The sequence below is a fragment of the Amphiura filiformis genome, chromosome 5, assembly GCF_039555335.1.
Source record: "Amphiura filiformis chromosome 5, Afil_fr2py, whole genome shotgun sequence".
NCBI lineage: Eukaryota > Metazoa > Echinodermata > Ophiuroidea > Amphilepidida > Amphiuridae > Amphiura > Amphiura filiformis.
In genome coordinates this window covers 36804778-36817426 of record NC_092632.1, presented here as the reverse complement: position 1 = coordinate 36817426, position 12649 = coordinate 36804778, and the positions used below count along the sequence as shown (strand labels likewise).

Genomic DNA, 12649 nt, shown 5'->3' with positions numbered 1-12649 from the left:
TGTGCTCTAAGTTTACAACATTTATTGTAGAATTAAAATCTTTTGCGCTTGCATCGCGGCGAAAATATAACACTTTCACTTAAGTGTTGATCACTGTTATTGCCGTGTGTTGATGTAACAAAATATTATACTCCAACTGCATGGTAATACCCATATTTTATGCGCTTCTGATCTGGTTCATTCTTTCGCCGTGAATTTGATTTGGTTTGCTCATCATCATAGCAGTGTGGTCAACTCAATAATTCTTATGGGCAGACTACAGGGCAAAGAGAATATATCTTGCTAAAAGCAAAATTGTATTACAGCGCATGCGCCAACTGTACATGAAGGTAAACAGTGGATCTCTCAGACGAAACGTTATGGCAATTTCCATTAAGATGTGCAATTGCATTCCTTGATTTGATAAGGAAACATCCGGAAGATTTTAATTATACTCAAAATATGATTAGAGAATAGTTTGAAGAAAGAAGCGAATGAAATATGTGTAAATGGTTTTATGATGAGAAGTGGTAAAATAATGTTCTTTACTTTAGTTAAGGTATTTTTTTAATAAAACGACGAGATTGCAATGGGTAGTAAGATGCTATAACAATTATGAGATGCTATAAAAATGCTTTGATAATTGCAATATAAATTTATTTATTAAAAAGACAATTACCGGTATGTGAATGGTCATAAGTTTCCAGTACAAGTCATAAAAAGCAATACAATTGACATTAAAGGAGTTGTGTAAATGGATATTACACAACGGTATTGAAAGATATGGCAAGACTACATTGTACGAGTAGTGTAAATAAATATTACACAGCGGTATTGCAAAATATGGAAAGACTACATTTTACGAGTAGTGTCAATGAATATTACACAACGGTATTGCAAGATATGGCAAGACTACATTGTACGAGTAGTGTCAATGAATATTACACAACGGTATTGCAAAATATGGAAAGACTACATTGTACGAGTAGTGTAAATAAATATTACACAGCGGTATTGCAAGATATGGCAAGACTACATTTTACGAGTAGTGTAAATGAATATTACACAACGGTATTGCAAGATATGGCAAGACTACATTTTACGAGTAGTGTAAATGAATATTACACAGCGGTATTGCAAGATATGGCAAGACTACATTGTACGAGTAGTGTAAATGAATATTACACAACGGTATTGCAAAATATGGAAAGACTACATTTTACGAGTAGTGTCAATGAATATTACACAACGGTATTGCAAGATATGGCAAGACTACATTGTACGAGTAGTGTCAATGAATATTACACAACGGTATTGCAAAATATGGAAAGACTACATTGTACGAGTAGTGTAAATAAATATTACACAGCGGTATTGCAAGATATGGCAAGACTACATTTTACGAGTAGTGTAAATGAATATTACACAACGGTATTGCAAGATATGGCAAGACTACATTTTACGAGTAGTGTCAATGAATATTACACAACGGTATTGCAAGATATGGCAAGACTACATTGTACGAGTAGTGTCAATGAATATTACACAACGGTATTGCAACGCATTATACTATATACTAAGAGACTAAGACTATATTGTACGAGTTGTGTTAATGAATACCTGATTACAACAACGGTATTCAAAGAGATTGTGAGGCTACTTTGTACGAGTAGCGCAAATGAATATTACACAACGGTATTACACGATATGGCAAGACTACATTGAACGAGCAGTGTATATGAATATTACACAACGGTATTACAATATTAGTATATTAAGAGCCAGTCTCCCTTATTATGTACATGAATAAGGGGGGTTGTGATACAAAAAAATAGAATTGTCTCTAAAAAATAATTTTGGTACATATTAGCACCAACAACTCACATGTAAAATATGAGCGTGCACAGCGCCCTCGTTCAGCTTGAAAAAATTCTTGAAATTTCAGCCTCTCTGAGCCTTACTTGCAAATGGTAAACTTTGGAGGTGCATAACATCGTGCGCCATCATCATCCCAACCTGCATTTTGCATTTTTTTAAAGTACCAAATGGTTACATTACAAAAACCAAGAAAAAAATTTGGGATCTTGATGGCGCACAAAATCAGCAAATCCAATGATTTGATGAAAAGCGCCCTCGTGCAAACTTCAAAGCATCATAACGGGCTGCGCCATCAAGATCCCAAGTCCGAACAAGTTCGAAATTAAAGACCTCCATGGCAAGTTTCATTTTTCAGCAAAAAATGTTTGGGATTTTGTTGGCGCACCGAGTTAACAGAGGTCAAAGGTCAAAATTTCCTATTTTCGCACATATTTGCACGCCTGTATTATTGCGCGCCAACGTCACCTGACTCTCCGAATAGGATTTCATCAAAGAAGAGGTAATTCTCTGCAAGAACTGAAAAAATTAGCTTGGGATCTCTTGATCTTCATATTTTTCTGATTTTTTGAAAATGGACTTAGCCTCATTTTGGAGGTCAATTTGACCTCTTTTTCCCACTCGCTGCTGCACAATGTGGGCTTTTTACTGCATCACAAAAAGATGCGCCAACAAGATCCCAATTTTATTAGTCATCGTCTAGCTTCTTTGGCGACCAGTAGATAAAACACAAGCAACAGCTAATTGGGATCATGTGGGCGCACTAATATAAAAGAGGTCAAAGGTCAAGCTTTGTGCCAAAGTGATGCATATTTGCCTATGTGCAGCACGAAAGTGGAACTTTGACCCGCAATAAAAATGTGCGCCAACAAGATCCCATCTTACTTTTTGGATGATTGGATAAAGGGGCTTATGTATAACTGATAACAAGTAAAAAAAAAGTGAATTTCGTTCTGGTGCACCAGAACGAAATTACAACGCATTGTCTATGGAGCAGTGTAATACACATACCGTAATCCCTTCAACTTCAACTTCAACTTCAACTCTGATATTGGCAGGACCCAGAACGTCTGGGTATGACAGCCAAGCTTGTGCGGGGATTAAGCGTGGTTACTGAGCCTGTAGGTGTGCTTTGAATGCTTGGTTACTTGGAGCTTGGATTATGTTTTCTTTGAGGTTATTCCACGGGGGTATTGTTCGTGGGAAGAAAGAATACTTGTGACTTTGGAGTCTGGTCTGATGTTGGATAAAACTTCTGGAGTTCGGCGAGAAGGTCGGGTAACTGGCGTTAGGTAACGGTCACTGGGGATGTCCACCTCATCGTTGATGATCTTATACAACAGGGTCAGACGTGCAGATCTTCTGCGGTCCACCAGCGACTGCCACCCAAGGTCTTTCAAGAGAGTTGTTACCGTCCCCTTGGTGCGTTCATAGTTTGACTTGACAAAGCGAGCAGCACTTCTCTGGATCTTCTCCACTTTTGCCTTGTTGTTCTTCTGGTGAGGATCCCAGATCACGGAGCCGTACTCAACGTGGGGTCTAACAAGGCTGAGGTAGGCTGTCTCCTTCAACTTCTCTGGACAATTTCCAAGGTTTCGACGAACCACACCGAGCATTCTGCTTGCTTTGGATGTTGCAGAGCCAATCTGAGTATTCCATCCTAGATCATCCTGAAGATGGATTCCCAAGTATGGATGTGACTTCACGACGGCGAGTGTCTGGTTGCTCAGCTTGTAGTCATGGTGTACTTGACTTCTAGCGTTGGATACATGCATCACATAACACTTGCTTGGATTAAATTGCATCTGCCAGTCGTGTTGCCACTTGGTAAGATGGTCTAGGTCAGCTTCGAGAGCTTCAGCATCGGTTGGTGAAGAAATGGTTCGGTATACAAGGGCATCATCTGCAAATAGACGTGCTGTTGATGTTAACACCTCTGGTAAGTCGTTGATGTAGAGAAGAAAAAGGAGCGGTCCAAGGACCGTTCCCTGTGGAACTCCAGAGTTGACGGAAACTGCAGATGAAGTTCTACCTTCTAGCACTACTCTCTGGGATCGGTCTTGAAGAAAGGATGATATCTAGGACAGCAACTGATTGTTTATGCCGTAGTACTTGAGTTTGGAAAGGAGGCGGAGATGAGGCACGGTGTCAAATGCCTTTGTGAAGTCGAGTATGATGACATCCACGCTCTTTCTCTGGTCCAAGGCACTGCTGAGATAATGATGTGTGATTAGCAGCTGTGTATCACATGAACGCCGTTTCCGAAATCCATGTTGCTGGTCAGATAAGATACGATGGTGGTCAAGATGATTCATGATTTGGCTGTGGATGGCATGTTCCATGGTTTTACAGGAAATACTCGTCAACGACACAGGTCTGTAGTTTTTAGCGTCCGCTCTATCTCACTTCTTGAAGATTGGTGTAATGTTGGCTGATTTCCAATCTTGCGGTAAAACTCCTGATTGAAGAGATTGGTTGTATATGAATGTCAACACTGGTGCAAGTTGAGGAGCAAGCGTCTTCAAAATACGACTCGGAATTCCATCTGGCCCAGCGGCTTTTGAAGGATTGAGCTCGGAGAGCAACTTCTCCACTCCTGGTACCGTGATCTTGAAGTTTGGCATAGGAGGAAAAGGGCTAGGACCTTTCTCGGGTATGCAGGTGGTATCCTCTGTTGTAAATACCGATTTGAAATATGAGTTCAAAATTTCACATTTCCCTGTTTCATCTGAAGTCAACTGTCCGTTGTGGCGAAGAGTTGAGATTCCACTGCTGTTATCTCTCTTTATGCCTCGTTTGACGTGACGCCAGAAAATCTTCGGATTCTCTTCCATTTTTGGTCCAAGGATGTTGCTAATGTATTGGTTGTAACAGCTCCTCATTTTAGTTTTGACTAACTTCTGGAGATGGATGTACTTCTCCCACACGCGGCTGCTGTTAGATTCTTTGCTTTTCTTGTGCCACCGGTTTTTCTGCCGTATTATGTGCTTCAATTCCCTTGTCATCCACGGAAGATCACTACTAGCTCTGATGGTCTTCATGGGAATGTGATCCTTAGCCATCTTCATTACACAGTCTCTAAACTGGATCCAGTTGTCTTCAACAGAGTTCCGTTCAGGGTCTGAGTTGAGGAAGGATGAGCAGAACTCATGAGCATCATTTATTAGTTCTTCTGTGTTCATCTTTCTGTACAGGAAGATCTTTCGTGGTGGTGTCTTTGAACGTTGAGGCTGGATGTCAACTGCTATCAGGATTGTGTCATGTTTGCATGCACCGAGGCCTGGCATATGAAAGATATCTTGTACTGTTGTTGGATTTGTAGTAAAAAATAAGTCAATAAGGCTTTCAGCATCTTCTGTGCGGTGCGTAGGCTGCGTAACCATCTGAGTCAAGTTATTACTGGTGGTGATTTCCAGTAACTGGTGGCAGAGTGCACTCTTATTGGCATACTTCATGACAGTGGTCGTACTCCAATCAATATCCCCCAAGTTGAAATCACCGCCTAGCCACACATTCGGAGATTTCCATGGAGACTGGCGAGGGACTTGTCAAGTTGCTCTAAGCTGCTTGAACCATCATCCGGTGGTCGGTAGAAACATCCCAAGAACACTGATTTGGTACCCTTCATCTGGAGTTGAGCCCACACTATTTCGCAATCTGCATCCAAATCAGGACGGTGCGTAAGTATGAGGTCATTTCGGTAAGCTATGAAAACTCCACCATGTCCTCTTCCAGAAGTACGGTCCTTACGGATGACCCCATAATTTTCAGGGAAAATTTCACCATCAAGAATATTCGGAGTCAACCAGGATGATATCAGGATCTGAGGATTCAATAAGGTTCTCCAGTTCCCTTGTCTTATTCTTGATGCTTTGACAGTTCACAACAATCACCTTGAGTTTCTTGCCTATGATGTTCTTTCTGTGTTTTGAGGAGGATGTAGTACACGTTGACTTAGACGAAGAAGTACGTCTCTTGGCGCCGTTAGGGTTAACAACCTTTGGAGAGGAAGTAGCTGACGGGGCTCCCATCCACAGCTCAGTTTCATCAATGGTGGTGTTAGACAATGGTTCAAAAGAGTTGGAATGCGTAAAGTCAAAGAACCCGCCTAAGATGCTGAGACTGAAGTTGGGCGTGCCACATGCACAACAAATCCATGAAGCTTCAGTTTTATTTAAGCTAATATATTCATCTGTAGTCATTAACATACAATCCTTGTGATACCACTTACAACATGTATCGCATCTAATAGCCTGCTGTCCCCACTTGCATGCAAGCTTGCATACTTGGCATGGATACTTCAAAGGGCGTGGCCCAGGGTTAGTTTCAAGGTCGCCAGCTTGAAGAAGCAGGAAAGTACACAAGAAATGCAGCAACACATTTTTATCAGATCTTACTACGTCAATGTTACACTTATGGGAGTTGTAAAGTAACACCTGGAAGTGTTTGGCACTATCTATTACCGATGTCATGGAACTGTTTATCTTGAAGTTATTTCCAGGGTAATCATCTTGCACAATGTAACTTTCATTTACTAATTTTGCATACGAGTTCACTGTAGTATATAGTAGAATACCAACAGCATACAATATAAAAACTGCTTTGACATCCATTATGAAGAAAGGAAGAATGGTTGGATCTCACCTGGATTACCGCTGCTCCCCAGTGACCATACCCGAGACCAGTTACCCAACAGGTGTGAGTTTACTCCATGTCTGAGGCGGCCATCTTCCCGGGTGCAAAATTCAACAGGCTTGGTTGTGGGCCAAAGTAGTTGAAAAGTTAAGGCACAAAAAGCATTCAAGGATGGCTCAAAATTGAAACAAAAACCACTTTAAGTACGTCTATGATGGTATAGCTTCACTTTAGGTGGTGGTAAGAAGCATAAAGTTATCCACAAAGCTGAAAAACGTGGGTAAATTGGGACAAGAAAATACGACGACGTGAACCCCGCACAAGCACTCGTCCGATCATGCATAACTCGCGAACGCAAAATCGGAATCAACTGACATTTTGGGAATAGGGTTTTTTCGTGGATATCTAATGAAAAATGACATAAATAGAGGATGCTAGGATCACGAAATACTCCTTTAAATGATTATTAGCATATTAATTATATTGATATTGCAATTTAATATCGCATCTTTGTTTATCATATCACCAAGTCTACCAAATCTTTTGTGGAAATCCGATGGAAACAGGCTGTTTTTAATGACAATATAAGAAATCCTAATGCGCATAATAATAATAATAGTAATAATAATAATAATAATAATAATAATAATAATAATAATAATAATAATAATAATAATAATAATAATAATAATAATAATAATAATAATAATTAACGTGGTTTTAAATCTACGTTTGGTACAGCTACATACGGTATGTCAACACTTTTGGAGAATTGTAATAGGAGGGCTTTGTCTTATTCAGATTATGGCTGTGCTCCAATTGTCATTAGAACAGGTCGTTACAACAACACTCCCGTTAATGAAAGAAAATGTACTGTATGTGACATGAATTACATTGAAGACGAGTTTCACTGCTTTATGACATGTTCTGCTTTAATATACTGTTATTCGTTCACAGTTTATTCAACTTTTTCAAGTCTCTCTGTTATGGATCAATTTCATTTTGTAATGACTGATGGCAACCACTGTCATAGAGTTGCCACATTTGCCAATCATATCCTAAATCTTCGGAAAACTTCGATGATAGTGATAACAGGAAGTTAAACACTTTCCAATTCAAATGTCTCACGAAAATATTGAAAAAGATTAGATGGTCATATGTCATATCAAACAATGACCTAATAAAGAAAATCAAAATGAACAGGACAAGTGAATATGTAAAAAGGAGGTGGAAATGGATTGGCCATGTGCTAAAGATGGAAGACAATAGCCTGGGTTCCACGCAGAAGGCAGAAGGAAAGTCGGTCGCCCTAAGACAACATGGCGGCGGACAGTGGAAAAAGAAAGGAAGAAACTGAGGTGGAGGTCATGAAACAAAGCCACGCCAATAGCTAGAGACATGGACAGCTGTGAGGAGACTTGTAGCCTTATGGACCAGAGGGCCCGAAGAGGATAGGTAAGGTAAGGTACGGATTGCAAGATATGGCAAGACTACATTTTACGAGTAGTGTTAATGAATATTACACAACAGCATTGCAAGATATTGCAAGACTACATTGTACTAGTAGTGTAAATGAATATTACACAACGGTATTGCAAGATTATATTATTTTCAAATATGCTGGAGTAGATTTTCATTATATTCACTTATTACCACAAAAAGTGATTCTACAAATAAAATAGGCTTCTGTTTCGTGTTGCTTTTAAAAAAATTATTATTAAAGATCTTAATAACCTTCTATGTGGTTGCAATAAGTGTTATTACTTAGAGCACGATGTTCATTTTTAATGTTTGTTTTAATAATTATACAAAAATGAAATGTAATGTCATGTGCACGTTATATTTGCACGTTATATCTTGCAACATTGCTACATTGTACAAGTAGTGTCAATGAATATTACACAACGGTATTGCAAGATATGGCAAGACTACATTGTACGAGTAGTGTCAATGAATACCGTATTACACAACAGTCTTGCAAGATATGGCTAGTCTACATTGTACGAGTAGTGTCAATGAAGGGTACACAAGCAACACAACGGTACTGCAAGATATGGCAAGACTACATTGTACGAGTAGTGTTAATGGATATTGTACAACGGCATTGTGTGTAAGATATGGTAAGATTACATTTTGCAAGACTATATTCAACTTTGTGATTAAACTGTAAACGTTTCCGTCAATAGATATTTTTTCCATCGGCAAATACTTTCAAAATGTTGTTTTTGATAACATATTACAAATTCGGAATCCCGTATGTGTAATAATTTTTGGTATTCAATTAATATTTAAATTCTTTTCATTGGCATGACGATTTGGTCACGCTTGCTGGTCTTGGTATGTAGTGCCCATGGGTGACGTGTGTATTTATAAATATGTATTTATTAATATAGTCGAAGGTAGCTGATTATATTTTGCCCTCGTCAATATCAGCTACTGTAATCAGAGATGCAAACAATCAAAAGATAACTAAAATTAATATCATCAGAGTTTATTGTTTGATATGGATTCAAAGCGGAGAATACACCAATTGTATCCGAAATTAGGGTCATCCTAAAAAAAATTAATTCAACTCATGAATAAGCTATAATTATATTTCACAATGGTTTAGATATTATAAGCAATGAGCCAGTAGTTGCAAAAGAAGAATATGCTTCTGGAAGTCATGTAAGTACAAACTTGCATGCGAATCAGAAACAACAGGTCGTTTGAAATGTATTCGAAAACTTACCGAAAGCTTACAGAGTTTGACGAACTTCTGTTTATCTCATTCGGTTCGTTTATACAAGGTTCGTTTATACACAAACCTCTGGTCAACTCGTATGTATTATTCACATCGGTGTATCTTTCCACGATACCAAGATGGACTCGTCTTTGCCTCTTACGTTATGTTTGATTTGTCTGCAGCTAGCGCCTGTTTTCGCCGTAGGTGACCCTGTATACATCTACCCAGATGTCTTCAACGATCCAGAGAGAGACGCTTTCATGTTCGGCAAGTTTCCCGAGGGTTTCATCTGGAGCTCTTCTACTTCTTCATATCAGATTGAAGGCGCATGGGATGTTGGAGGAAAAGGAGAAAGTATATGGGACAGATACGCCCATACACCAGGAAATATTGCCAATGATGACAACGGAGATGTAGCATGCGATTCATATAACAAGTAAAAAATCATTATATTCTGCAATTTTGAAAACGATGTTTCTACGTCACCAGAGCATTATTTAATCAATTTTGTTCAAATCGGTAATTTAATCTTTACTTGAATTAACATAATTCGTTATGTTAATGTTACTTTCAGTCATGGATGAATTCGTCCTCTGGAAGCAAAACTGTCGTAATTTGTGGCAAAAATTGTTTTTCTTTTCAATATACATATTTTAAGATATCATAGAAGTTTATACCATAATTAAAGGAGGTAGTAATTAAGATATGTCAAGAGAGTCTAGCATTTCTCTACCCCTTGTACTGGAATGTAAGACTTATACCATAATTTAAGGAGGTAGTAATAAGATATGTCACAAGAGTCTAGCATTCCTTTATCCCTTGTACTGGAATGTAAGACTATCGTAAGTGGCATTTATGACATACAAATGCCTCTCTTGTAATATGATGAAAAATGTATATAAACTTGCAATTATTGAAATCTACCGTCATTATGTCAACTTGATAAAGTTACTGTATATTACAACTATTAACCTTGGAGCCGGGCCTTGGAGTCAGTTTCCTAGTTATAAAAATTACGTGTTACGGCACTTTTCCAGCCTACACGCTTTGATGATCGCGATCGTAAAAAGATTTTTTATTGAGATTCACTTGATCAGCCACTAGGATGTCGGTGCTGTAAAATGGCTGTTTCACTTCAGTGTTTGCAAGCTACACGCGCTAGCTACACAGACAAATGTGAAAGAAGCACCACCACTTAAATCTTCTTTCCTGTTTATTCTATAATAATTATTGTGTTCCATATTACAGGTACAAACAAGACGTCCAGTTGCTGGTTGATATGGGTTTGAAATACTACCGCTTCTCCCTGTCATGGCCAAGGCTTTTACCAGATGGCACACTGGACAACCCTAGCGCAGATGGTCTTCGCTACTACAATGCTCTAATTGATGAACTTGTTGCCAATGATATTTCACCAATGATCACACTCTATCATTGGGATCTTCCTCGGGCACTTGAGGACGACGGTGGTTGGGCAAATGAAGCTATTGTGGAACATTTCAACAATTACAAGACTACATTGTACGAGTAGTGTAAATAAATATTACACAGCGGTATTGAAAGAAATGGCAAGACTACATTGTACGAGTAGTGTAAATGAATATTACACAACGGTATTGTAAGATATGGCAAGCCTACATTGTACGAATAGTGTAAATGAATATTACACAACGGTATGCAAAATATGGTAAGACTACATTGTACGAGTAGTGTAAATGAATATTACACAACGGTATTGCAAGATATGGTAAGACTACATTGTACGAGTAGTGTCAATGAATATTACACAACGGTATTGCAAGATATGGTAAGACTACATTGTACCAGTAGTGTCAATGAATATTACACAACGGTATTGCAAGATATGGCAAGACTACATTGTACGAGTAGTGTAAATGAATATTACACAACGGTATTGCAAGATATGGCAAGACTACATTGTACGAGTAGTGTAAATGAATATTACACAACAGTATGCAAAATATGGTAAGACTACATTGTACGAGTAGTGTAAATGAATATTACACAATGGTATTGCAAGAGATTGTAAGACTACTTTGTACGAATAGCGCAAAGGAATGTTATTCAACGGTGTTGCAAGATATGGTAAGACTACATTGTACGAGCAGTGGGACTGAATATTATTAGATGAAATTAATATTAAACGAGGGTATGTGTAAGATGTAGTAAGATACATAGTACGAGTAGTGTAAATTAATATTAATATTACTGCATGGTATTGCAAGATACGGTACGACAATATATTGCATGAGTAGTGTAAATTAACATTACACAGATAAGTGTTGAACAACGGGCTTCATCTGATTGCCAGTCATTTGAACTTTGAAACAGCTGTTTAAGCATTTTCTATGTGTTAAAAAATTGGCGAGATATCATTTTGTGTGAAAACCTGCAGCGATTGAATTGTTATACGATATTTTCACTTGTCTTTGGCTACGATCAATGACATTCACCAGTATTTTCGTAGACGCTATGATCCTATATTGTAACGGGACCGAGCTTGCCCCAAATACTTTTATAAACGACTGGTAGAGAAGACTAGCCTTATAAACATACAAGTGGTAGCGTAGTATCAAAGACTAGAATTCTCCCCAAGATATGTGGAATCAGTGATGCATGAAAGGAGAAGTAACAGGTAAGAATGAGACTTGACAATTCTGTTTTATATTTGCTTCTTTTGTTATATCTGTATTGTTATTTTGCTCTCATATTTGTCTTATCACATCACAATTCATAAATACAAGTAAACACTGGTAAATACACAATCTCTGTTGATGATCATGACGATATTTCCTTATTTCTCTGTTTTAAATCCAAATAAATTACCAATAAATGCTGCCGAACAGTACATACTATCTGCTTGAATAATCGAGAAGCATAAAAATACAATTTAATCAACAGAATCTCCCATCACATGACATAGTCATAGGCTAGGCCCAGAGGATGATTTAAGCACTTCCCAGCAAGTCTTGCGGTTAGCACAGCTGTGTGAGTGAACATGACACCACTGCCCGCCCACTGCATACACACGTGCATGGTTAAATTTGAATTTGGACAGATATATTTACAATAAAAACACTTCTAAAGGTTGGTCGATTTCACATTTTATGTTATCTACAGAAGGTGTGGATTTTCCTTCATGCATACATCACTTTAGATCTGAAATCGACCAACTAATAAGGACACACGGGCAATTCTAATACAACATCTTTTGCACAGAGTTCAATGGGATTTGAAAAGTAGAGTGGCAGTTGAAACTCTAGTGATAACACTTTTACAGTGCATGATGGGGCTTCCTTAAATCATCCTCTGGGCTAGGCCAAGGCCTAGTAGGCCTACTAAAGAGTATCCATGCCTGTACACCAAATACGAGCTTGCCATGCCGTAATGCACAAAACACAGTGCCCATGGTGC

At 38.4% G+C, this 12649-nt stretch overlaps 2 protein-coding genes across 2 annotated transcripts; one reads left to right on the top strand and one right to left on the bottom strand.

The window, feature by feature from the left end:
* Window positions 1-4256: 4256 nt before the first annotated feature.
* Window positions 4257-5309, bottom strand: LOC140152166 (uncharacterized). The gene has a single exon (XM_072174466.1). The coding sequence runs from the start codon at window positions 5307-5309 to the stop codon at window positions 4257-4259; it is 1053 nt and encodes a 350-aa protein (XP_072030567.1).
* A 4042-nt stretch (window positions 5310-9351) lies between these two features.
* LOC140152165 (beta-glucosidase-like) lies at window positions 9352-10745 on the top strand. Its single transcript, XM_072174465.1, has 2 exons — window positions 9352-9650; window positions 10463-10745. Exons 1-2 carry the CDS (start codon window positions 9352-9354, stop codon window positions 10743-10745), a joined length of 582 nt encoding a protein of 193 aa, XP_072030566.1.
* The last annotated feature ends 1904 nt before the right edge of the window (window positions 10746-12649 follow it).